Raw genomic sequence first — 27,750 nt, 5'->3', positions numbered from 1 at the left:
AGAGGGACCCGCCTTGTTCTTTTCTGAGGTAGAAGTCGGAGCCTTGGGGATGGAGCTCAGAGTGGTTGGGAACCACTGTGTGTTTAAAAGGGAGGGAATGGGGAGTGTGGAGACAGATGGGGTGAGGTGTCTCAAGGTCAGTGCAGCCAGGCTACTGCAGGGGCAGGGGGATCAGTCCACTGCCTACAAGTTGTTACTCCTGACAAAGATTCCCTGCTGAGATCACATAAAAGATGGGGCAGACCGCTCATGGAGCGAAGAATACTGGATAGAGTCCCCCATCACAAATAGTGGACCAGTCCTGGTCTGAGAATCCTTGTGCACCCCCCTTACTCTCCTAATGATGATGATGGTATTTGTTAAGCACTAACCATGTGTCAAGAAGCTCTGGGGTAGATGCAAGTTAATCAGGTTGGACACAGTCCCTGTCCCACACGGGGCTCTCAGTCTTAATCCCCATTTTACAGATGAGGTAACTGAGGCACAGAGACTTGCTCTAGGTCATACAGCAGCCAAGTGGCAGAGGCGGGATTGGAACCCAGATCCTTCTGACTCCCAGCCCGTGCTCTATCCATTAGGCCGTGCTGCTTCCCCACCTCTGCCATTCATGTTCTCACTGAGGCCTACTGTGTAGCGAGTGAGTGGGAAGATAGGTATTGAGTCTGTACTGCGCAGGGGCTACCAAGGTGACTCACTAGGCAGCCACCTTCTGTTCCTTGCCACTCTTGGCACTGCATCAGCATTGTGCTGAAATCATAGAGATTATAAATGGGTTGTATATTTGCGACTCACACTTGGAAGAAGACATGGCAACAGTATCGCAATTTGCACACAGTGGACACTTGTTGGGATTAAATGACCAGTGGCCTGGGGCTGCTCCCACCGGTGTGGAAAAAAATCTGAGGTGGTAAAGGCAGTGTCATAACCAGCTTTTCATTATCCAAGGCAAGAAAGGAAGAAAGCTCACACCCTAACCAGAGCCAATTTCAGAGGCTGGTGCGAGCAGTTTGGTACCCTTGAGCAAGTCAGCACTTTGCAGGAACAGAGGTCTTTTTTTAAAAAAAAAAAAGCAGTGCTAGCTGCCACTTGAGTAATTTCCTTCATGAACTGCCCTCTTCCTGTCTTGAGCAAAGAAGGGTTTTGAGTCAGCAATCCACCACCTCTCTGGAGGTAATTCAAGGAGAGGGTGATTGAGCAGAGTTTCTGCATTAGCTATTCCCACTAAACAAATATTATATTAAAAATTAAGTGATATTTGTTGAGCACTTACTTTGTATGTGCCAGGCTCTTTATTAAGCCCTTGGGTAGATGCAAGCTAATCAGGTTGGACAGAATCCATGCCCCACATGGGGCTAACAGTCTTAATTTCTATTTTACAGATGAGGTCACTGAGGCACAGAGAAGTTAAGTGACTTGCCCAAGGTCATGCAGCAGTCAAGTAGCGGAGCTGGAATTAGAGCCCAGGTCCTTCTGACTCCCAGGCCCATGCTGTATCCGCTAGTCTATGCTGTTTCCTATTATGTTCAAAGTAGAAATCGTCTCTGGCCAAGTCTCCGTTGAGAACTTGGATTGGCCGAGGCAGATTCCTGACAGCGGTTGGCTAATTGCTGGACCTTGGGAGATGATGGAGCCAGGAGTCAAGTGGGAGGGGGAAAGGAAGAAGAGGGAGTGGAAGATGGAGTCGAGGAAACAACTATGCTGGGACCTCAGTGCCTAGAAACTATCGGGTCATCTCAGGGGGAGAAATGGGGAAAGTGCCAGATCCCTGAGAAGAGAGTCCAATTGTGAAGGGAGCTATATCCTTAATAGGGAACTTGACAGAACAAAGGGGTAAGAACAAAGAAAAGTAGAGTTATCTAATTATGAATGGATACTTGCCCAAATACATACACACACATGTCTCAGAGTGGACCACTAGAAGCTGGTATACCGATATGGCCTTTTACGTCAGGTTTTTGCCTGGCTTCATGTAACTCAGAAACAGAAAACACCAGCTTCAAGTTGTAAGGCGACTGATGATGGATGTCAACAGTAATTGTAGAACATCTAATTCCAAAAGAGAAATCCAGAAGTCAAATTCAAAAGTGATTACTTCCCTAGCTAGATTGGCTATCAATACTCAACCACATATTGCTGCATCTGGGGGCTGAGGGAGAGGAGGAGTTTTTCTCTTTTTTTTTTTTTTTAAGTTTTATTTAATTTTTAATATTCATTCTGTTCTAGTGTTTTTTGACAGGTTATACATATGCTAATAGAAATAAGCTTATTATTTGAAGCACAGAGCTGCTTGTCAACGAAGCTTCATTAACACCGTTATCACTGCCTGACATTTATCTTATAATTTTCTAGAGCTGACTGTTGTGTCTCCATGGAAACTCAAATTGCAATTGAAACAAGTGAGATAATAAAGGCATCCACCAAGATTGACAGTATGCAAAGCCCTGTTAGATTTGTTTATAGTCCCTTAGATAGCTCCAGCAGTGGAGAGGGAGAGAGAGGGCAATTTTGCTGGTGTCAGCTCTCTGCCATCATATGTTGCCTTGCTGTTTGTGTGGCGAATTGACCACAACATCTTTGGTTCTGGTGTTTGTAATTAGGTTGCTAATTTTTATTGGCGGCCTCTCAAGACATTATGGCACTGTAAATGTAAAACTCACTCTGATGCTATTTGGATGGAAAAGGAAATTCCATCTGGATGATTATGATACTATAAAAATCGGATGGGTCCTTGAAATGCCAGTTTGTGGTGGCTGAACAGATTTTTATTTTTGCGAATGGAAGATGTATGTGTGATTGCATACTACTATTTTTCCCTTTTTAGCTAAAGACCTGTGCTCTTTTAAGTTCATGACTCTAAATCACTTTGGATGGTGCCTCAAAGCGTAAAGTCATGAAACTGGAGTGGGTCCAGAGTGAATTAATCTGAAATTAATTTGATTCTGAAAGGCTCCATCTGGCTGTGTTTGGGAAAGGCAGTTAGACAGATATATAAACAAACGATCATCTGTATTCAGTGTGCCAGATGTAGTGTCAAAAAATGAAGAAATGGCTTTTTTTAAATCTGTTAAGGGGGATTTTGTTATTATGATACTCAACCCGTTGGAATTACACCCATTGTGATTTGGGAAATAATCCCATTTTTATTCCCATTTACTTCAGGGGTTAGGCAATGTAGCTTTAAAAAAAAAAAAAAGGGCAAATTGAATGTGAAAGTCAGTTTTAATTGAGAATTTCAAATTTCAGAAAAATAAACACTAACTGACAGTGGCATTATTCTGAAGACTGGTTCTGTGATCTTCAGATTAAAAATGTTTATTTTTTTATGGATTCCCTTTTAGGAAGTAATTCAGTGATTTGAAATCATCCGAGGGTATTCTCAGATATTAAGCGACTGGTAAAATTGTGTTTGTGAGAGAGAGAGTGAAAGAGCATGAGAAGCAGATACACCAGATTCTGAAAAATAACAATTTATTTTATGCAGTGAGTGTTGGGTTTCAAAACAATTAAAGAGTAATTTAATAAATTTGGTGTAGTTGATATGAAAGCTAATCAAATCAGAATACGATTGTTCATGTACGATTTGGAATTGGAAAGAGGCAAGGAGCTCGTGAGCTATATTTTGTAGAGGCCTTCAGAAGGGTGATATCTTCACTTCTCCTCTATTTGGTGAGCTCGGCAAGGCACTGGGGATAGGATAGGCTTGCAAAGAGGAAGCCTGATCTAGGTCCGTACTTTTCCTTTTCCATCCTGCTGCTACTTGTTCCTTATTGCAAACATCTGTGTTGTCGAGGTCTTGAATTTTGACTTTTAAAGAATGTTCTTTTGCTTTGTGTTTTTTTGTTTTGTTTTTTTTTTAGTAGAAGTCTGGAATACTGTTTGAACTTAGTAAAAGCAGAGAGAGCGTGTGGAAAAGTCTTGAGGTTGCTGACAAGAAAACAGATGATGTGCATGTCCTGAATTTAAACACATAGTCCTGTTGTAATTTTAGTGCCAGCCTTATAAAAGCAAAAATGTATAGGTGTAATCAAATAAAAACAGTTAGACCTATTTGTATTTCTCTCCTTGCAATGAAAGAAGAACGCATCTTTGTAAGTATGTCTAATTAGTTCATCACATTAATAATTACTATCATTAATACTAAGTGGTCAACTGCTTCTAGATAACCTTTTTCAAAATAAGCAGTTAACTCCAGTTCTGAATTCACCACCAAGGTGGCTTTAGAGCGCATACTACCGCACTCTCTGCGTCCAAATTTAAAAAATTGCAATTGACAGGCAAGCAAATCTCCCCAAAGTGTGAATTTTGGAATGGATGCCCATAAGTGGAATATGAACTAAGCCAGTGCAAGACATCCATTTAGAGGTTAGTGCATATGGACGTGGAGGGATTTGGATTCTTTCACGTACATGTGAATGTGTTCACCATCTACTGAATGGAAAGAAGTCCTCGTTGCCACCTAACACCCGATTTGTGGTCTTTGGCCCTACAAAGTGGGTGCTTTGTTGTTGTAGTAGAAGTATTGTACATTCCAAGCGCTTAGTACAGTGCTCTGCACAGAATAAACACTCAATAAATACTATTGACTGAATGAAGTAGTAACAGCAGTCATTTATCAGGCACTTGAATTCACACAGAGCCTCTGAGGGATCTAGCGTGGAGCACACTAAATACTCTCCTTGGGCTCTCAGCCATGAAGGTGAAACTAGCTAGCTGCCCTCTGAGAGGTTGACATTTCTCACCACGAACATGCTAGATCACTCCAGGATCATGCTGATTATTTTGTCTTTGGAAAGGGAGTGGGTGTCTCCCCTGTGCAACATGCTCAGTAATTATTAATGTGATAAACTAATTAGACATACTGTCATATTGGGGATATGGCATCTCTCAACATAAGATTGCTCTTGGGGGGGGAGATATTGATACAGAAAACAGAAACCCTGCCCAAGACATCTTGTGAGAGTTAAGAACCATATGATTGGCTTGTAATTGATCAATCATATCGAGCGCTTACTCTGTGCAGGCAACGGAGTACAGTGTGACAAATTTGGTAAACCTGTATCCTGCCCACAAGACGTTTATGGTCTAGAGGGTGAGACAGACATTGAAATAAATTATGGCTGTGTACATCAGTGCTGTGGGTGGGGAGAACAAAGGAGAGTTCCTTGAGCGTTTTTTTTCTAAATACGTTAACTATGTATGGGTGAAAAAGGGGCTCAGAGGTTTCTCCTACTCATTGTTATTTGACTTTCAGGTGCAAAAACATTATCTCACCAAAAGTGGGACTGTGGAGAGGCGGAGAGGCCTAGTCCCATGCAACTTCTGTGAGTTGGCCTTTCTGAACCTCAACTTTCCCATCTCCCTGAGCCATGTCTAAATGGTATTTGAAGGAAGAAATAGGAACTTGCTAGGTTCTCTACAGGGAAAGGCACTTGTGAAAATACATGGTGACTTAAGGCCCTTGTTGACACAGCTAATGCAGTTCTCTCAAGCATTTTGACCCAGCCCAACAGTCTCAGTCTAAAATTTTAGAAGTTCTGGTTGCCTCTACCTTGATGGCAAATGAATTATTATTCTTTCTCGTGTAAATTCAGGTAGGTCCAAATATGCGCTGAATATCTAAAATCTCATTTGTCCTGGTTCGCAGTAATCACATTGGAAAGGTGAAGTAATCAGAGGTGGCTGGTGAAGTCCAAAGCTGGCATGTGGTTGAAAATGGTCACCTAGAATAACCAGGATCCCCAAAGCACTTTTCCAGAGCAGTGCTTTTGCAAATATTGGGATGGTCTTACTTAAGTCCAACTTAACGACCCATGAGTTGTTGTGAATGCTTCTACCAGACAGTGCTTTCTGGTTGAAGCAATGAGCAGTGTGGTTTGCAAAAACTGTCCTAACTGCTCCCAAATAACCAGGTGTCCTAAGAATCAAGAGTTTTTGCTCTTAGTGTTATGATTAGAAATGATTTACTATAGGAACCTCACAGTTAAATTAATTCCTGGGAGAGACAGAGGGTCCCTGCTATTGTTGCAGCAGTACCTCCTAATCCCTCATACCCAACTCTGCTCTTAGGGATATGCCCAAATAAAAGAGTGGTTTACAAACAGACATTTGATATGCAAAGTGTTTGCAGGTTTGACTCTTTCTAGTACTCTGTGTAACTTATTTCTTTGTAATTTTTAAGTGGGTCCCATCTAAGCCTGACTCTCCATATGGTGTGATCTTACCCTAGCAAGCTGGTTAAAATTAATATATCCAACAAAGATCAAACACATTCAGCTGTTTTTATAGTCTGGGAGCTAAACTCACCGACTGAAAAGACATCCTAGGTATACTGAGTATCTATGAATTGGGGGGGGGGGCTCCTTGTTTGTCGATTTTTCTCATCTGCAAAATGGGAATAGTAATGTTTTTACCACTTCTCTTGTAGGTGAGTGAATTAATCAGTTCTAGGGCCTTTTTTTTACCATAGGTATTCAAGAACCACAAATAGATGAATGGGTTGGGTGGGTGAATGAGTGGAACCAGAAGCCCTTTGAAATATAAAACTTGGTGCAAGAATTTTTTTTTCTTTTTATCATTTCTGAAGCCTCATTTGCATGTCTGTCCTACCCTGAAGTGGACAAAATTGTTTTCGTATACCACTGGGAGGTAGGAGTTCCATGGAAAGTGTGATATGTGCTTAGAGATCTGGCATGCTTAAGGAAGCCTCTGGAATCTCTCTTGATGAGTTTTTCATGCTTCCTGCTTTTATTAACAGGTATTTTCCAAACTGGGGTGATGCTTGTTACCCTTCTCTGGGAAGGTCCTAATGCCAATTTTCGGTCCTTGTAGAAAGAATCTCATTTTACCTCTTCCACTTATCCCTCCCTCCATTCTCATGGTTGTGTTTAAAGAAGAAATGTAACTACTGAAACAGTGCAAGGTTCCAGCATATACAGAATATATGCAATAGAAAAAGGCATTAGCTAAAGCAAACCAGGTCTCTTCCAAAAAATAACATCTCAACAAAAAGAATGTTTTGTGTATGTGTTGGGTTTTTTTTAGATTTGTATTCATGAGTAGTTCGTTTCTCCAGTATCAGTAAACTTCATTAATTAGAAGCACAAGGGGGCAGAAAGTAATGGGCTTTGAATTAAGCAAGTTTAGATTATTCAGGATTTTATTAAAGGGCAGTGGGGCATCATCAGCCTAGGATTAGATGCTGCTTTGAACTGTTCATTCTTTTGATTAAGCTAATATTGACTTAATGAGGTTTTATTGATCACAATTGCTTGTTCTCTGGGAGTACCAACATTTCCCTAGTGGGAGGAAGAATTCGGGTGAAAAATCTATACCTACTCTTTGGTACTATATTTTTATTACTGTAATAATAGACACTTACTTTGTGCTTACTATGTGCTTACTATGTGACACACACTGTTCTAAGCACTGCGGTGGATTCAGGCAAATCGGGTTAGACACAGTTCCTGTCCCATGTGGGGCTCACCGTCTCAATCCCCATTTTACAAATGAGGTCACTGAGGCATAGAGAAGTGAAGTCACTTGCCCATGGTCACACAGCAGACAATAATAATAATGATGGTATTTAGTTAAGCACTTACTATGTGCCAAGCATAGTTCTAAGTACTGGGGTAAATACAAGGTAATCAGGTTGTCCCACATGAGGCTCACGGTCTTAATCCCCATTTTACAGATGAGGTAACTGAGGCAAAGAGAAGTCAAGTGATTTGCCCAAAGTCACTCAGCTGATAAATGGCAGAGCTGGGATGAGAACCCATGACCTTCTGATTCCCAGGCCTGTGCTCTATCCACTATGCCATGCTGCTACTTACCCTTCTTACTACTATACCTTCCCAAACACATAATTACAGTGTTTTGCCCACAGTAAGTGTTCGATAAATACCACTGAATGATTTTTAAAAACTTATCAGTCCCATTACTTTCCCTGATACTCATTCTGTGTTCATTACCTATTGTAATGACAGTAAAATTTCCCACTGCATTGGTAGCTTTGGGAGCAAATATCCCGAGCTGTGCTGCCTCCATGTTCAGGTTAAACTGGCCTGTTCTCATGATGTTCACTTTTATGTGCTCCCTAATAGCCTTCTCTGTGTACAAAAATAAAACTTGGGCATGTGATCATTCTAGGGACCCCTCAAGAGGTGTTGGAGAGTCTTAGAGAGGGAATCCGCATGAGGAAAGATGAATGACTGTAATTTTGTTTCTTTTATTCGATTTCCAACACCTCAAGATTTAGCCTAGTAATGGGAATAATAAAACTGCATTTGTGTAGAACTTTTTTGCCGGTAGACCCCTCAAACCACTTTTCAGGTGTGTGGCCAGATCCAGTAGTGAGTAAGATCTCTAAAGAAGTCACTTTGGAAAAGCCTTCTCTCTTTCAATCCTTGGGTCACATTTAGGTAAATTAAATCTCCCCCTAAGAGGAGTTTTTTCCACTTGAATGATATAGATAACCACATTCTCAGCCTGCCAGAAAGGTTCTGGGTTTAATTCAGTGATCTGTTAATCGATGAGGAAATCTCTGGAGTAACTTAGTCCAATCCCACAAACTTCGGGATGGAGAAGTTGGGTCTAGGAATTGACTGTATTGCTGATGGTTTGCATAGCATCAATTGCGCTCTCTCTTCCCTGCCGGAGGACGAGTGCCACAAGCAAGTCTGCAGCGCTTTGTAAACACACAAACTTAAACCATGTGTGCCCCTGAGGCAATGCTTGGGTTATAGTGCCATAGAACAGCAGGCAGTTCCCAGGGTAGCTGCCTCAGGAGCCATTGTGGTCTTCCCCACCCACATAAGCCAGCTGTATTCAGGAATTCTGTCCTCCATGGGAGACACACTACATTGTTCTTCTGCAAGAAAACTCCATCACTGATGATGTGGCTCCAGCAAGCACTCCTACACTTCTAACTATTTCACCACCCTACTAGGGCACTGAAGTGTGGATGTTAACTCTGAAAACTGCCTAGTGAATTGCTGGTGCTAAATACTCCCTAGATTATAAGGATTTAAGGACTTGCCTACTATCTCTATTGTACTATCCCACATACTTAGTACAGAGATCTGCACAGAGTAGACATTCAATCACTATTAGTGCATGATTATAAAAATGAAGCTCCTCAAAACATTGTTGTAATATTGCAAGCAGAAAGGTCACTGTTTCCTCCTGAATGAATCGGAGTGGAAACTGATGCGTAGAGTCAGTGACTCACAGCAAGCTAACGGCCCATCTGGATAAAAAGATATGTCTTCTGGTCTGGCATTCACTGGTCATTCTTTCATAGGATTCTCAAGAAAATGGAAAGGACTAGAGGTAGGGTGGCCATGCACATGTTTAGGTCCAGGATTATTATTTTAATTGTCCGGCTTCCTTCTGCCTCAGCCTCTGCTGCCAAGCTCCATGGCAGCACCTGGATTCACAGGGACTTAGGAGGGAAATGCAGAGGCTCTGAAACAGGTGTGAGTGGTCAGGGGTCTCTCCAGAGAAAATGCTGTAGGTCTAGGGGACCTTGGACACCATCACCACCCTTTGACTTCCCATTCAGGCCTTGTTTTACTAAGCATAGCCGTATTCTCTTAGTCCTGCTGAGTGGCTGAATGGTTTGGGTTTTACCCTTAGTATCTATCCAGAATGCACCCGGGCCCCTTGATCTGACCAAATCCAGGTAGAAATAAAAAGAGAAGCAGGAAAGCAGCAGGGCCTACTGGAGAGAGTACGGGCCAGGGAGTCAGGAGATCTGGACTCTAATCCCAGCTCTGCCACTTTCCTGCTGTGTGATCTTGGGCAAGTCACTTAGCTTTTCCGTGTCCTCATCTGTGCAACAGGGATTCAATATCTGGTCTCCTTCATACTTAGATTATGATGCCCCTTGAGGAACAGGGACTGTGTCAGATCTCATTAAATTGTACCTACCCCACTGGTTAGCAAATACCACAATTGTTAGGGAGAAGTTGGCTTTTCAGTAGCAATCAGACAAGGTAGTAGTTGGGATGATGAAGGGTTCATTAATATTTGGAATTGCCCCTCTAGCCCCCTTTCCTAGAGGGTTCCTAGATTTCTCTCCTATTCCGTCATGCTGCTTAGTTTCCCAAATTTCACTGTGATAACCAAATAAAACTGTCGCCTTCAGGTGCTATTACTTAAAGGTAAGCGATATTAAAACCCGTTCCAGGCCCTGCTGAAAGAGTAGCCTGTCAGCTGACTGAAATGATGGAACAGTAGTTAGGTTATTAGGAGGAACATTGGCACAAATTGAGAGAGACGGTGCTCTGCAGCATCCACAAGCAGCTAGTTTCTCGCAGGCTTAATCCCTGCCCTTCACAATACAGATGACACCTTGTCATCGATTAGGCCTCTGGGCTGGGTCACCTTTGGGCCTGGTAGATTAAATTGGCCAGAGAGAGAGTGAGAGAGAGCATGTCTTATTCAGGGTCCCAGGCAGCTGGCCCCATCACCCAAATGTTTCTTTTTCATAAATCATTATCAAGACCCTGGTCGGCCTCTTTCATGGGAGGATTCCATCCTCATTAGTATCACATCCCTTTGTTCCTGCTCCATGGGGTGGAGCCTGCATGGAGACAGGGGGGTATTCTCCCCATTGCATAGAAGTGCCCAGCCTTCCAGAAATAAAGTTCCTTGTGGGCTTTTCTTTATTTTCTAGTAGTAAAAGTGGGGAGAATAAAGGAAAAGTGAAAAAGCTTTCCAAAAAGCCAGATACCAGGGAGGATGATTAGAATAGCATTGTTGTTCGAGTAGCTGTTTGTCTTCATGCATCTCACTTCGGGAGAAAGTTTATCTGCCCCCTGCCAATCTATGCAAGAATAGTATGTATCATTATATTCATCCCTCCTCTCCTTAAGTATAGCAACAGATAAGTCAGTGGCTTGGTGGGGGACAGGGAAGAGGGACACCCTGATTTGCCCAGGAGTGAAATAAGGCTTGAGACTTTAGGAATTTTGCAACGAATAATCTCAGTATCACAGGGTGGCAGAGAGCTAGCAGTATGTGTTATCACCACCCCCAACCACACAGGAGCGCGCCGCGCACACACACACACACACCCCACCCCCCCAAATTAGATTGTCCTCCCGTCTAGAATGTAAACTCCTTGGGGGCAGAGAGTATGTTTATTGTTGCATTGTACTCTCCCAAGTGCTTAGAAGAGTGGTCTGTACACAATAAGTGCTCAATAAATACAATTGAATAGTTGGGGAAAACAAGCCCCAGAGAATCCATGGTCCCAGAGTCAGAGTCCAGCTAAAAGAAGGCCGTGTTGGTGAGATTAGTGACTCCACCTTACAAAGTCTGTTCCTAGAACAGGAAACGTTAGCAGTGAATCTTCAGCCCCTCCCCTACCTTTCCCCCGACACTCACCCCATCACTCTCCCCTGGGTCTTGCTGAATATCAGGAAGTCTCACTGCAAATTAACTAAAGTCATGGTAAACAAAACTTCAGATTATCGTTAACATTACTTAAAGAATTTTATGTAGCACCCACTCTATTAAAGTCGCTGCTAAAGGTATTGCTCAGGGAAGAAGCAGTGAACAGTCTTTGACATGAAGAAATTTACCATATAAGGAGAGGGTGATGAGAGAATCCTCCCCCATCTCTTCCCCACTCTTCTTCCTCCTCCCACCCTCAAACGATAGGCAGAAATGTATGAAGGAAATTTAGCAGATTATCACAGGCTCATGTGCTATATTACAACACTCTAACCCAGATGTTAAACGCACAGATTCAGTGGCACACGAAAGTCATGAAGGTGGAGGACATAGAGAAGGAAGAGAGGAGGTTGGGGTACGTAGTGGGACAGGCTTGATTTAGGTCAGTCAGGGAGCACCTTAAGGAGGAGTGGGATTTGAGCAGGAATCTGAGGGCCTGAGAAGATGTGGTTTGGCAGAAGCAGGTGGGAAGGCTGTTCTTAATGGGCAAAGCAGCTTAGGAAATGTACATGTTGAGAAGATGTAGGAGTCCGTCCCGGAGGAGTTGGCAAGTCTGGCTGAAATAAATGGATCGAGGCCAGGTGTCAGGGGAGGTGGGAATTGTGAGCCAGTGGGTATCAGATGGCCATGATGAAGATTCTGTTTTTATTTGAGGAGTTATTGGAAATCATAGCAGTTTGGCAGTGCAAGCAAACATTGTGCCTACCAACTCTATTGCCTTATACTGTCCCAAATTCTTAGTCCAGTGCTCTGTCCACGGTAAATTCTCAATAGGAGAAGCAGCATGGCCTAGTGGACAGAGCACAGGCCTGGGAGTAAGAAAGATCTGGGTTCTAATCCTGCTCTGCCACTTGTCTTTTGTATGACCTGGGCAAGTCACTTCACTTCTCTGGGCCTCAGTTACCCTGTCTGTAAAATGGGGATTAAGACTGTGTCCAACCCAGTTGGCTTGTATCTACCCCAGTGCTTAGTTCAGCGCCTGGCACATAGTAAGTGCTAAACAAATACACCAGTTTATTAGTATTATCATTATGATGAATACTATTGATTGATGGATTGAGGAAGAGGTAATGTGATCTGGGAGATGTTTCCTGAAAATGATTTTTCCAGCTGTGTTTGGGATTAATTATGTTCCAAAGCAAAAGCTCCCATGGGGAGATGCAGAGATGCACAAGCCAATTGGGAAGAGAACTGATAAGCACCTGGATGTAGATTGTGGCAGGGGTTAATGAAGAGAAAGATCATATCTGAAAGATATTGACAACGTGTACGTTAGCTCTTAAATGATCTCACAGGTTTTGTGATTGGGCCGGGGGATGTAGGAAAAAGACTCAGAGATGAGTAGTTCTGCACCTCTTGCACCCAGAGCCATACGACTGATGACTAAATTGCAGATGGAGGAGGTGCTGAAGAGCAGTGTAACCTAGTGGAAGGAGTTTGGGGCTTGGAGTTGGAGGCCTTGGGTGCTAATCCCAGCTGTGCTATTGGCCTGCTAAATGTTCTTGGGCATGTCATTTAACTTCTCTGTCTCCCAGTTTCTTTATCTGTAAAATGGAGATTAAATACCTGTTGCCCCTCCTGCGTAAACTATGGGACAGGAACTGTGTCCAATCTGATGATCTCATGTCTACCTCAGTGCTTAGTACAGTGCTTGGCATATAGTAAGAGCTTAACAAATGCCACAGCTGTTATCACTGGGAGCTAAGCATTCTAATCTTGACAGTTACCCCTAGACCTCAGTTTCCTAAATCTGCAATTTGGAGATAAATTGATCGAAGGGAGAACGTTTTGCAGACAAAGCAGGAAAGTTGAGTTCGAAACACGGATCGGTGGAGATTCTAGAAATGTCCGGGTGTGTTTCTTCCCTCCCACTCCCACTGAGCCACAAGTCTCTTGGCGCCAATGAGATTGTGACACTTTGCAGAAGCGAAAATGTTGTCTCGAGTCTGAGCCGCCGAGAGGCTGAAGTTGAGATGCTGCTGCCACTTGCTTTTGATTCCACCCGATAATATAGACAATACGTTGACAATATTCAAACTTGATTGAAACAAGCAGCAGGCAGCGCCTGTCTTTCTGACTCAGCCAGTTTTAATTATACTCTGAGTAGTGAAGATGCAGCCATCCTAATCCCTTTGTCCTCATTTTCTGGCAGAGCTGAGCTCTCTGTGCTGCAACCTTTTCTTCTCTTCCCCTTTCTGGGCCTGCCTAATTCTCAACTGCACTCAACCACAAGACCTTTCCGGTCCCTGAAGTAAAGTCACACCACTCTTTGACCCTGGTTGAAATTCTGTGCTGGGTACATTCTTTCAAGTTAATATCAGACCTTCAAACTTGTAAAGATATTTATTAAAACTGCAAGGGACAGTTCAATGGAGAATGAGCTCTGAAGCAAAAGGCAAGGTGATCCGATTCCCGTGTGATAGAATTTTGTCCTCACCACCAAGAGAAGAACTTGTATGCCGTGTTTCTTTTGGCATGATTTTATTTCAACCAAGATTGATTACAGAAGACAATGAATTTGCTTTGAATTGCACTGAAATTCTGATGGCTGTCTGGGGCAAGGAGACAATAGGGAAGGGGAACAAATGGAGAACACTTGTCTGGAAGAAGGAAGGTTTTCAGGCCAGGAGCAGCGAAGGAGGAATAGTTACCATCACCGACTATGTAATAAATTTCAAGATTCCTCTTTCTTGAAAATCAACTGCCCCGGGAACTGAAAAAAAGTATCTAGATGTTGATGTGCCCAGTGAATTTTAAAGTGCCCGGTCGTTCATGGAGAGCCTAGCAGGGAAAGCTGCGTACATTTTCTTAGGCTGCAGTGAAATTACATGACCTGTTAGGAGAATTATTAAATAAACATATAATTGCTTGCTCTGCTGTTCTTCCAAATGCTCCACACTTTGTGGTGATGGTGGTGGTATCAGATTTTGCCTGACTCTGGGGGTGTGCAGAGTGCAGTGTTTTACATTTGTTCAGCTAGAGATAAGACGGGTTCCTTGCCATGAAGGTCTTATAGCCAGAGAATACAAACCGAGCAGACTACAAGAAATAAAGAGGAGCAATAGCGAATTTGGCAGATGTCTGTGTCCCAGAACAGGTGGGGTTTGAGAGAGGATTTGAAAGGGATGGAAGGAAAGGAGTAGGGGGGATAGTGTGAAGGGGGTGGTGCTTGATCTGTGTGATTTGTGCTTTCCTTTGCTGATCGTATATCAAAGAGTGGTGATCCAAGTAAATAATTGGAAATTATCATCATTATGTTCCGTGATTATGCCTTGAATTTGCGATTCTGGGCTCACTGAGATTTGAGCCTTTAAAAGGACATTTAGGAAAACTAATATTTAGAAGCCTACAGTTTGGGACCCTGAGGCGGTCCCCAAATATTTACACGGCATCCAGAGAATAAAAAACAGACTTCTCCTCCCCACCACCCCCCACAATAAAAAAGTGTGATTGTTTAGAACTAGACTGTAACATCTGGAAATCAGATAGGGAGAACAATTTATGGAGTGTGAAAGATTTGAAATATTCAGTGTCCTTTATGGGAGATTCAACTTTCTGAAGCAGTATGTGTTCTCTTTCTCTCCCCCCCAGCCACCCGACCCCCATTCAGCACAAAGAAGACAGTTCTGGGATCGCCCATGCCTTTCTGAATTGTGCCCTTTGTGCCGCGGTGCCATAAACAATGCGCTTTTTAAACCAGAGCCCCACTCCACACTCTCCATCCCTTTCTAAAGCAGAGACAACCAATGGGCTGAAAGCAGCCGCATAACTGGAGTGCTTGCCATTCTGAGCAGCGATGCACTCATTTGATACACACATGGAGGCTTCACACAATCTGCAAATTCATCGCAGGCATCTTGCATTAGTCATCTGACGGATTGCCAAGTGTTCATTTTCCTTTCATGTGACTTCATTATTACTCCCCTCCCCCCCCCCCCAAAAAAAAGACACCAGAAAGCCAGCTCTTCTCTCCTATTTCCACCGTTAGCTAGTTTGGGGCTTGATATCACTGGAGTTGTGCTGGGCGGGAGCCGTGCGAAGAGATCTGCACTTAACTTGCGACCGTCGCTTCCTTGGCCTCTGCTTGCAACATGTACACGTCCTGGCTGACGGCTGGTGCTTCTCAGCTCTCTGCTTGGGCAGTGGTATTAAACAACAGCCCGCAGTGAGAGCTGTCGCCGACGAGCAACGTAATTGTGCTTCTGCTTTGTTCAGTTCGTGAAATATATTAGACTCATTAGGCACTTTCCTCCCCCAGCCCACCCCCGGCCCCCCTTCCCCCACCACCGCCACCCCCCCCCTTGACATTTTTTCCTTCCTGTCCCTCACCATGCTGCCCTAACTCAGTCTCACTCCGCCTCTCGGTTCCGTTTCTTTGACAGTAACGGCACAGCCAGCAAGATGAACGGAGCTTTGGATCACTCAGACCAACCAGATCCAGATGCCATTAAGATGTTTGTCGGGCAGATCCCCCGGTCGTGGTCGGAAAAAGAGCTAAAAGAACTTTTTGAGCCCTACGGAGCTGTCTACCAGATTAACGTCCTCCGAGATCGGAGTCAGAATCCTCCCCAAAGTAAAGGTACGGTCAGCCGCCTTGTTGGTTTTGCTTTCTGTCTCTAGTCTGCCTCTGCTTGTCCGGCAGATTTCTTTCGAGAAGGATGGGGTGTGATGGGGGGGGGGGGAAGAGAGGAGGAGGCAGGGGAGCTGTGTTTGGGATGCCTAGCTCTCTAAAGATGCTGAAACATCCAGTAGCCCTAGGGTATCTCCTGCCTCCTCCCTCCACCCCCAAGTGCCGATGCCTGTGCTCTGGGCAGGGCTCCGAGCGAGGTCTCCAGTGCTGCCAAAGGAAGCAGAGGAGAGAAAGACAGTCCCTAGCTTGCCTAGGTTGAGCCAGCAGCTTCCCAGGATTAGTTGGTGTCATGCACAACTCCCCCCTTCCCACCCGCCACTTCCTCTTTCTGCACAGGTGGGAATAACACGGGAACGGGGGCTCTCAAGCAGGAGGGAGGGATGAGAAACCAGGGGGGAGGGAGAAAGAGAGGGCGGGCAGGCGGTCCTGGCCGCTCACTGTGATATCACTCCAGGGGCGATATCAAGGAAATGGTACTGCCTCATTTCCAGATTCCTGATTTCTCTCTTGAGGTCACATTACAGCCAGTGTTAGGCTAGTCCGGGGGCGGCTGCCTCTCCGAGTGGTAATTTTCTTCGCTCTTTTATTTCATGAGCTTAATATTTCCACTACCTCCCCCCTCTAAAAATGTTCCCCGTTGCAGGAACACTTCATATGTACACAGTCCGTGGGGATCTCAAAGAATTGTCCGAATACAGGGTTTGATGCTACTGGAGAAGAGAGAGTAAACAGCCCTCTTTGAAGAGATGCATTTATGCTTTGGGCTTTGAGGGATCCATTTATTAAATTGCTCTTTCCACTCACCTCGATAGGATCCAGTGGTCTAAAATGTTTAACATGCCTCCAAAAATCTGGTACTGTACAGTGAGCTGCTTTTATTCCACCCTCAGTAAAAGGCACATTTGGATTTTTTCTTTTGCTGGGGAACCCCAGGATGCCTCACCAAAAATGAAACCCAAGAACTTGTCCACACCACACCTTCATTCTCTAAGTTCTTGGAAGGGTAAAGGGGAAGGCTGTTTCTATCCCACCTTGAGCCCGGAGAACAAGATTCAAGGGAGGATGGGTAGCTTGGGTTTCAGATCGTGGCCTGGAGTGAAGCTAAGGGATTCCCCTTGGATCCCAAACCTTGGAAAACAAAGGTAACCAGTAATCCCCTTCATGCGCTACAGCAGGACGGGCCCCTAAGGGAAGATACCTGAGTCCCATTTTCCAACTCCAGGGGAGACTAGGCATTCCCGCATCCCTCCTCTTGGTCAGAAAATGAGATTCAGGCATCACCCTCTCATCCCCGATAGAATGGCCCTGAGGTTGCTACTCCACCAAGAGAGGTCCATTCGTGACCAGAGCAGGCCCCATAGGGCCCCAAGAGCTGTTCTGGGGCCACTCAGAGCAGTGAGGGGGGAGGAGGCCTGTCACTGGAGGGCATTTTGGGTGGGTCCCAAGACTGACTGACTGACTGATTTAGACAACTGCCCATGTCAGAGCCAAACAGGTCTCCCATGGGGCTGTCTGAGTGGGGCTGACTTGGGGCCAGGCCAAGCCCAATCCAGGAGGCCTAATCTAGTCCAGATCCACACAATAATAATGTTGGTATTTGTTAAGTGCTTACTATGTGCCGAGCACTGTTCTAAGCGCTGGGGTAGACACAGGGGAATCAGGTTGTCCCACGTGGGGCTCACAGTCTTAATCCCCATTTTACAGACGAGGTAACTAAGGCACCGAGAAGTCAAGTGACTTGCCCAAAGTCACACAGCCGACAAGTGGCCGAGCCGGGATTCAAACCCATGACCTCTGACTCCAAAGCCCGTGCTCTTTCCACGGAGCCACGCACACAAGCCTTTCAGGGGAGAGGGGCAGGGCAAGAGGCAGGAAGCAAAGCTTGATGAGGCATTATTTGTCTTTAACTTGGAAGGTCTGACAATTGGGTAGGAGTCCTGGCTTCCTAAGGCTTGCTCGCTTTCCTGATTCCATGGTGATTTGTTTTTCCTTGTACCATCTTGCCTGGGCTGCCAGCACTTTCCTGCTGCGGGCCACTTTTCAACTCATGCCAACACCACAATCCTTGTTTCTGCTGCTGTCACTGTTGTGGAAATGACACTTGAGCTGGCATTGGTCCAGTAGCAACAATTTGTCGTGGAACCACTGTTGAGGGTGTAGCGACGATATGAGCAGTAATATTAATACAATATTAGTAGCGTCATCCCCAATTATAACCCTCCTTTATGATCATGCTGTGGAAGAGTTCTCACAGTGCTCTCTCAGAGATGACTGCAGAGTTTGTCTTTGGCCTAAACAACTTCCTTTCTCAACTCCCCTCGACCTTTGAAGAATTTTTCCTGGTGGGAATGGAGTGATTGAATCCCTTTTCAATTTAGCATAGATCGTAATAGATCTCTATAGTCTGTTAACTCAAAATGCCTCTCTTTTGAATAGGGTGTGAGAGATAACACTTGGGAAATATTTACATGTGTAGTTAATGGAAAAAGTCCCAATTCAGAAGATCTTCTTAGTACATAGTTGGATTACTGTTTGATCATGTCACTATCAGATTTTTATCGACTTCTGATATATTGTTTTTAGTCAATTTGGGAGATCTTGAAATAACACTAGTGTACTTCATCTCCTATGGGAAATTGTGCTGGGTTAGTGCTTTTTCACTTAACAGTTCATTTTCCTAGAAACAATTAAGAGCACTGACCAGGGAGTCCCTATAATATTACCATAATAATAATGATGATGATATTATTAGCAATATTGAGTCCAGTCTTCCTACTGTAGAAGTTCACTATCACAAAGTAAATTCAGGCGCAGGGAGGAATGGGCATAATACCACCAGCAGAAATTGATGTAGCATTTTTGTTTTCTTCAGCTGTCACATCAGTTCTAGCCTGTGTTCTCGTGGAATCCCTAGAACATATAGTAGTATTCCCAATTTATCACTGAGAATACCCACACTCAGAGTGGTTAGTTTTTTTTGTTGGATTTTTATGGTCAGAAGGGCAGTTCAGAGGCAGAACTAGGACCACTTTGCCTCCCCTGGACATCTCTTGTCCTTAGACTTAGAGATCAGAAAAATCATCTTCAATTGGTCAGTTTTTCCTCTCACTTTTATTCGTGTGGAAATTCTAGGCATTATCATGTGACCTATTTATTTCTGAAGCACCCTGGTTTGCTTGCACGTCCACCATCCCACTCTCACTTGCCCCAAGTTGGGTTCTCATGATGTCTGTGGAAAGATACAAACATGTAGCGTCTTTGCACCCTTCAGGAGCGTAGAGGTGATCTTAAATACTCTTCAAAATACAGGAGAAAGAAAGCACATCAATAATACCGTGCACTGTAAAGTCACTTAAAATGAGTGTGAGGGAGGTGGGATTAGAACCTAGATCAGCACTTTGTGAACTTAAAAAACACCGTGCCTCTTTTGGTCTCTTGATAAGCCAGGAAAGTTGCCGGATATGTGCAACAGGCCGGATGGTAGATCTCTAACCACAGCAGCTACATTAGAGGCCCAAGAAGCAAGGCTTCCTCTTCCCCAGCAGCGTGCTACAACCCCAAGTGAACTGTACATGTGTTTTCCAATCAGTGGTATTTATTGGTCACGGTGTGCAGAGCACTGTACCTATCCTTTGGGAGAGTACAATATAACAGAGTTGGTAGACCCATTTTCTGCCCACAATGAGCTTACAGTCTAGAGGGCTTTCTTTCTTTTCTCTCATTGTTGAAGCATTGGTCTTACAGATGTGGGAACTGAGTCCCCAAATGGTAGTCCTTAGTCTCCCGGGGAGACCAAGAGCATAGCAGAAACTATTAGCAGAAATGAGACCAACTTTTTCAAATTCAGCCAGTGAAACAACACCTCCACCCACCCTCTCAATCCCATGCCTAGTCTGAATCCTCTAAGCAGCTTTTCTGTCTCCTTGCCTGGGTGGGGGGAGTGATCATCCTAATCTTTCCATTTATTTTAGAAAGACCTGCTTTCCTTTGATAGACGTAATTTGCATGTCAACCCTAAAGTTATTTCACTGGCTTTGAAAGCCCTGCATCAGAAACCGGTGCAGCGGCAAACTGTGTTCATTTCCTTTTAGTGAAGGATGGGGTCAACCAATGAGAGACAGAGAGCAAGGGAGCAAGAAAGAACACAAGATTGGAAGCAGTGTGGCATAGTGGATAGTGCACAGGCCTGGAAGTCAGGAGGTCATGGGTTCTAATCCTGGCTCTGCCACTTGTCTGCTGTGTGGCTTTAGGCAACAATAATAATAATTATGGTATTTGTTAAGCACTTCCTATCTGCCAAGCACTGTTCTAAGCAGCAGTTCACTTCTCTGTGCCTCAGTTACCTCATCTATAAAATGGGGATGAAGACTGTGAGCCCCATGCATGACAGGGGCTGTGTCCAATCTGATTTGTCTGTTTTCACCCCAGCACTTAGTACAGTGCTTGACATATAGTAAGTGCTTAACAAATGCCTCAAGTATTACTATCATTATTATCATTAAGCATGAGAGCTAGAGCTCAGCCCCTAAAAAAGAGAGACCGATTGTCCTTTCTCTTTATGACTGGAATGCCTGTTTTAAATGCCTTGAGATCCAAGCTGTTGCTCCTCTGGCTCTCCCGACACATCAATCAATGGTATTTATTTAGCCCTTACCATGCACGGAGCACTGTACCGAGCAGTAATACTTAGTAAGAGGATGTGTAGGATACATATCTATAAATGCTGAGGATGACTGTAAGTACACCAGTTCTTAGGGGGCACTGAAGTGCTTAAAGGGCAGTTGTTGAGATAAAACCTGGGGAGAGTAGAGATTAATCAGGGAAGATATCATGGAGGAAATGTGGTTTCCGAAGAGCTTTGAAGATGGAGAGAGCTGTGATCTGTCGGATTTGAAGTGGGTGGGAATTCTGAGAGCATCCCTCAGTCAGGGATTAGAGCATACAAGAATGGCATCAGATTGCAATCTTCAAAGCCAGACAAGCCTAGCCATGGTAGACGATGAACTCCTGGGGGATGGGAGTTCCTGGAATTGCATAGAATGATGACTGAACCTCCTTGTGACATTAGACCGTAAGGTCATCGTGTGCAGGAAACATGTCTACCAACTCGATTTTATGGTACTCTCCCAAGCGCTTAGTGCAGTACCCTGCACACGGTAGTTGCTCAGTCAATACGATTGAGTGGATAGGGTCCTGAAATAGCCAACCTCAAGTATCGAGCATCCTTAGTTCTGCTCCTGCACAGAGAGACAGTGTAATAAAATGGGGACATTGAGAAATTGTGGCATTGAGATCCAGAGTCCTGAGTTTTTGACCCCTGAGGTTGACCATGGAAGATAGAGTACAGCAAAACGGAATCTCCACTCACCATGTGTAAGCCAGAGAGTTGTATTTTGTTGCTGAGAGGCATAATAATGATGATGATGATACTAACAATATTATTAAGCATTTACCATGTGTCAAGTATTGTACTAAGCACTGGAGTAGATACAAGATAATTAGGTCAGACACAGTCCCTGTGCCTCAGTGAAGTCACAGTCTATGGAGGAGGGATATCTTTTCTGAATCTCATGGCTGTATTTCTGATAATTTATCAAAGGAGGATAGTCCTCATCTTAGCTAGTTAGAAGGCTCTGTCTCCTCACCACAACTCCTACTCCCCCGATGATTCCAGACTGCCGGTAGCATTTAGATGTTTTTTCTTTACCCTCTCAGTATTTAATTGATGTCTGAGTCCTCTCTCTCTCTAGCCCTGGTCCTATCAGCCCTCTGACTTTTCATACGAGCAGGTCTGCTCGTCCTCCAAGCAAGAGGATGGTTTCCGACTGGAGGATTTATTGATTTTTTTCCCCCCTGCGGAAGCCCAAGGTAGGAGGGGTAGAACTAAGGCCCTCAGCTGAGGTGTAAGAGCCTACTTTGTGGGTGCATTGGGAGAGTTGCGGCCAGAGAACATCCTGTTGAGCCGATCAGCTTCAGTCCCCCGGTTCACCGCCTGCTTTGGTCGATTGAAATCAGGGTGTCTCAAGCTCAGGCCCTTTCCTCCAATGTGTTGGGGAATTACATCATTTTGCAGTTTTGTAACAGTAAGCCATTCTGGAACCCGACTCGAGATGAAAAGTCCTGTTATTAGCTCATGAAGATCAGTGGGGTGGCAGTCAGAGGAAAACGGTCCTGGAGCTGTGTTTTGTTTTTGTTTTTAAAATGTTTTTTGTTCAGCATTTACCATGTGCCAAGTGTTATACTAAATGCTGCTGACTTAGTGGATAGAGCACGGGTCAGGGAGTCGGAAGGACCTGGGTTTTAATACTGGCTCCACCACTTGTCTGCTGGGTGACCTTGGCTAAGTCACCTAACTTCTCTGAGGCTTAGTTACCTCATCCGAAAAATGAAGATTAAGAGTGTGAGCCCCATGTGGGATAGGGACTGTGTCCAACCTGATTAAACTTGTATGACTGTGTCCAACCTGATTAACTTGTATCTACCACAGTGCTGAGAACGGTACTTGGCACATAGTAAGTGCTTAACAAGTACCGTAATTATCATTACACAGTCTCTGTCCCACACGAGGTTCAGAGTCTTAATCCCCATTTCACAGATGAGGCACAGAGAAGTTAAGTGACATGCCCAAGGTCACATAGCAGACAAGTAGCAGAGTTGTTGAAGTATTTCTAGGAGAAGCAGCGTGGCTTAGTGGATAGAGCCTGGGCCTGGGAGTCAGAGGAACCTGGGTTCTAATCCCTGCTACACCATTTGTCTGCTGTGCGACCTTGGACAAGTCACTTCACTTTTCTGGGACTCAGTTTCCTTATCTGCAAAATGGGGATGAAGACCATGAGCCCCATGTTGGAGAGGGTTTGTGTCCAACTCTGTTGAACTTGCATCTACTCTGGTGCTTAGAACAGTGCTCGGCACACAATAAGCGCTTAATTAATACCATCATTATTATTTTTATTATTATTATTTATTTGCATTTCCTGAGGAGCCGTCTTCCTCTACATGAATCCCATCACCCTTTGTGGGGGTGGGAAAGGTGATGTGGACTCTAGAAAATGGATGAATGGGGCGATAGGCCAAAAAGGTTAGGGAGTTTCCTCACTTCCTCTTTCAACTTTGTGGCTACAGGGACAGTTGGAAACTGCTGTAGCCAAAGGGGATTGACCTCTAGAGGTGGGCAAAATCGGGGCTTTGCCGTTGATGGACGTGGCAATCTTTAAGATGAAATGATAGAAAATATTCAGTGTGCGTGAGAGCAGATGATGATGGGACTTATGGAATGTTTGCTCTGTGCAGAGCACTGTGCTAAGCACCTGGGAGCGCACAGTACATTAGAGTCTAGCAATCTAGCAGAGGAGACAGACATTAAAATACAGAAGGGGGGCCTCAGTGGAAAGGGCACGGGCTTGAGAGTCAGAAGGTCATGGGTTCTAATCTCAGGCTCTGCCGCTTGTCAGCTGTGTGACTTTGGCCAAGTCACTTAACTTCTCTGTGCCTCAGTTACCTCATCTGTAAAAAGGGGTTTAAGGCTGTGAGCCCAAGTGGAATAACCTGATCCCTTGTATCCTCCCCAGCACTTAGAACAGTGCTTCGCACATAGTAAGCACTTAACAAATGCCATCATCCTTAGCTTTCCCCATTCCCTTCCCGGGTCCGGGTTCACCTTGAAGACGGGGCGAAGGAGGAAGTGACGTCAAACCCCACGGTCCACCCCCAGGTCCAGGGATGGTCATCGGTGGGGGCAGCTACTTGGTCCCTCTCCAAACCCTTCACGCATTCACTTGCTGCAGCTGCTACTCCATAGCGACAGTGTCCTCAGTGCCCATGGCCGCAGTGAAGCACTGGCGCTCCCCAAGTGGCAGTGGATTACCAGCCCAGCGGGGCATCCCTGGCAGCCGTGCCCGAAGTCAGCAACAGGCCAGGGTCCTGGGCGCTGCTTGCACGACAACCCCGCAGAGACGAGAAGTGTGATCTGAAGGGCAGCCATGGAGCTCTTTAAGGACAGAGATAGTGTCTTCCAACTAAATCTATTGTAGTCTTCCAGATGCTTAATCCAGTGCTCTCTCCACAGTAAGCACTCAATAAATGCCACTGATTGATCGGTGGAAAGGTGGGGCACTCACATGCACAACCCCTCTTGCCCAGTAGATCTAGGGCAAGGGGTTCTGTATGTCCTTTGGTTCAGGGTTCTCATTCCCTAACCCCAGCTCCTCCCAGATTCATTCAGTAGTATTGAGTGCTTACTATTTGCAGAGCACTGAACTAAGCACTTGGAATGTACAATTCGGCAACAGATAGAGACAATTCCTGCGCAGTGATGGGCTCACAGTCTAAATGATCTCACCACTTCCTTCCTTCCTTTGATCTGAAGTCTAGGAGCATCGCTGACTCCATATTTTTTTTCTGCACAGCATTATTGTTTTATTCCTTCACTCTCCCCACTTTATTCATGGATTGTGAGTTCAAGGGTCATGGACAGTATTTAATTCCCACCTCTGTGTTCTTTCCCAAGGCTTAGTATAGTGCTCTGCCCCCAGGAAACTCTTATTTGCAAAGCACTGGGGTAGATACAAATTAATCAGGTCAAGCACAGTCACAGTACATGGGGCTCATAGTCTAATTTAGAGAGGGGAAACACGCTTAAGCCCCTATTTTACAGATGAAGTAAAATGAATTAGGCACAGAGAAGTGAAGTTACTAGCCCAAGGTCACACAGAGGCAAATGACTGAGCCAAGATTAGAACCCAGGTCCCCTTATTCCCAGGACTGTGCTCTTTGCACTAGGTGATGCTGCTATTCTTGATTCTTGATTCTATTTATTGCTATTGTTCTTGTCTGTCCATCTCCCCCGATTAGACTGTCATCCCATCAAAGGGCAGGGACTGTCTCTTTCTGTTACCGATTTGTACATTCCAAGTGCTTAGTACAGTGCTCTGCACATAGTAAGTGCTCAATAAATACTATTGAATGAATGAATGAATGCTACTGGCTACTGCTGCCCTCCTTGAGAGAAAGAGGGAATTAGAGACCTATACAAATGTGTAGATGATAAGTACCAGAGGGGTCATTAAATTTATCTCACAGCCTACCTCACTCATGGTTTAATTAGCACTGAAGCTAATAATCAGAAAGGGAAAGCAAGAAGGAATAGTGAAGATGGATTTTCGTTCCTGCAATTTTTCCCTCTCCTGTTGAGACATGGATCCGTGAGTTACCTAGCAAAGTAATCTCACTTAGTGAGCCACTTCAGATCTTTAAAGGATAGAGCAGAGAGTGGGGTCCTGTTCATACAAGATATATTCACCTTTACATAGGAGTAATTCAGAATGGCAAGTGGGGCCGTCTACAAAAATTGCTAAAATTCTCGTTGCTCTTCTCCCCAGAGGAATGCCTTTAGCTTCACTTTACCCAAGTGGTGCAATTGAGTGCTCCGGGAAGAGGCAAATTTCTGAAAGTGGTTTAGGGAAAAGCACTAACCTGGAGTAGAGAGTGGGAGAGTTCTGCTTCAAGCCCAGCTCGGACGCTGTCTCAGTGGGAAACCTTAAGCTAGTCACTTAAAATATCTGTGTTCTATTAGAGTAATACCAGTCTGTTTCAGGTATCCCTGCACTATCCTCCTCCCTCCCACCTCAACTGGACTCTCTTCCCCGGGGTGGACCATGCTGCTTTCCTCTCCTATCATTGTCCTGGGGGCTCCAGGCTTACCCCCATGGCTTCCTCCCCTTGCTCTTCCTCCTCCTTTCCCTTCCCCCTTACTTCTGAATCCCGCTTCCTCCTTCATCCCTGCCTCCTTCGCCAGTCGCTGCCTGGGAACCCTCTCCAAGCCAATCAGAGCACACTCAACCATGACCAAGACTGCCCCAGCTCCTGCTCCATAGAGAAAGATGGTACCGGCTCAATACTTCCATGATGGGATATTGATTTGGGGAATTTGAGCAGGGGAGTTTAACATAATGAATCAGATCAATTCCATGTAACTTTATGGGGAAATCATTAGGTTCATCAGGTAAGACACAAGAGGAATTCAGAGTGAACTAGACCAGATAGACTGACTGAAGAACAGAGTTCAACAAATATCCGATGATCCTTCCAAGTGGTTCTCGAACCTGAGATCAGGTGAAGAGTCTCGAGCTCAGGACTCGGAAAGCAAGGCAGCTTGGGTATAATCTTTCTGGATTTCCCGGAGGCATTTCACGCCGTGGCCCGTAGATTAACGCACAAAGCTAGCAAGCCGAGCGGGGCCTCTCGAATTGGAAAGGGGAATGCTGGTGAGGTGATTGGGGGCAGATTATAATGGTAAAAGCTATTGGGTCAGGGAGAGAAAGGGATGACAATTTTGAAGCACCACAGGAATTGGTATAGGAATCGATATTTTTTCACTTTCTATGTAAATGCTTGAAAGGAAGAGGTCCCCAGCCTGGTATTCAAGTTCTGCCTGAAGTTGAATTGAGAGAAAGCTGCAAATCGCTTTCAGGACCAGATATGGTTTCACTGACTACGGTTATCTCTGTGATGCCCTTAACAATGTGTATTTGAGTTTGAATGTGATTCAGACCGACAGGGCACAAATCATATTCCCCTACATTTCCAAAGATCTGCCCCCTAAAATGAAGAGGGCGAGTTACAGTATTGGGCACCCACTCTACGAGGTAGAAAAATCCTCTTGAAGCTCCATAAAAGTAATAATTGTGGCATTTCTTAAGCACTTACTATGTGTCAAGCACTGAACTTAGTGCAGGGGTAGTAACAAAATAATCAGGTCCCACATGGGGCTCATGGTCTAGGAGGGAGAACAAGTATTGAATTCCCATTTTGCAGATTGAGGGAACTGAGTCACAGAGCGGTTAAGTGACTTGTCCAAGGTGACACAGCAGATAAGCGGCAGAGCTGGGATTAGACCCAGGTCCTCTGACTCCCAGGCCCGTGCTTCAGCAAGTAGTGGTCAGGCACTGAGGACTTAGACCCATTTCTACACATTGGCCTTACGTTATTGCATGCTGATTCTTGCCACCTTATCCCTCAGACTGCCTCAACATTGAAGGTCAAAGTGATCTGTTTCCTCATTCCCAGCACTGCTTACTGCAGAAATTGAGGACATCCCCCCCAAAAACAGCATCTCATAGCCTTAAGCATGAGAGAAGGCAAACAATCAGTGGTATTTATTGAGTGCTTACTATGTGCAGAGCACTGTACTAAGCGTTTGGAAGAATGCAGTGTTACAGAATTAGCAGATGACATTCCCTGCCCGCAACGAGTTTACTCTCTAGAGGTAAGAAACCCAGAGATCCAGATCGAGAAAGGAGGACAGAGGAGTTGACTGACAGCACTCAAAACTTGAGAAATCCAAGTCCAGAACACCAAATTTGGAGGAACAAATAGCCCATCACTTTCACAAAGCCCTTTTTTAGATCCCATTTTAGGCCACCGGGCCCAATATTAGGCCATGAGATTGAAGATACATCAAGGAGATGGAGAAATTCCAGAGGAGAGCAGCGGGAAAGGTCTAGGATGGGTAGTCCATGCAGAAAGGTCTAAGAGGGTTAACATGAAAGGCCTGAGAGCATTGAGTCGAAAGAAGCCAAAGGGGTGGTTAAAAAGTGAAAAAGAGGGATTTGTGCTCAATAGAAAAGAGAACAAGTTAGAGGGGAATATGATTGAAGTTTGCAAGA

General features: G+C 44.7%; 1 protein-coding gene across 14 annotated transcripts in view; it reads left to right on the top strand.

The window, feature by feature from the left end:
* Window positions 1-27,750, top strand: part of CELF2 (CUGBP Elav-like family member 2) — a 484,640-nt gene that overhangs the window by 319,217 nt on the left and 137,673 nt on the right. For 13 of the 14 annotated variants that reach the window (XM_029078013.2, XM_039913825.1, XM_039913823.1 and 10 more), the window contains one exon: window positions 15,840-16,036. In XM_029078013.2, the coding sequence (XP_028933846.1) occupies window positions 15,859-16,036 (178 nt within the window). In that variant the 5' untranslated portion in view covers window positions 15,840-15,858. Of the gene's footprint in view, window positions 1-15,625; window positions 15,648-15,839; window positions 16,037-27,750 lie in introns of those variants that run through there. The other variant, XM_029078014.2, reaches the window with a different exon arrangement.

The sequence above is a fragment of the Ornithorhynchus anatinus genome, chromosome 13, assembly GCF_004115215.2.
Source record: "Ornithorhynchus anatinus isolate Pmale09 chromosome 13, mOrnAna1.pri.v4, whole genome shotgun sequence".
NCBI lineage: Eukaryota > Metazoa > Chordata > Mammalia > Monotremata > Ornithorhynchidae > Ornithorhynchus > Ornithorhynchus anatinus.
Note: the sequence above shows the minus strand (reverse complement) of the source record. Positions and strands in the feature narration are given on the sequence as shown.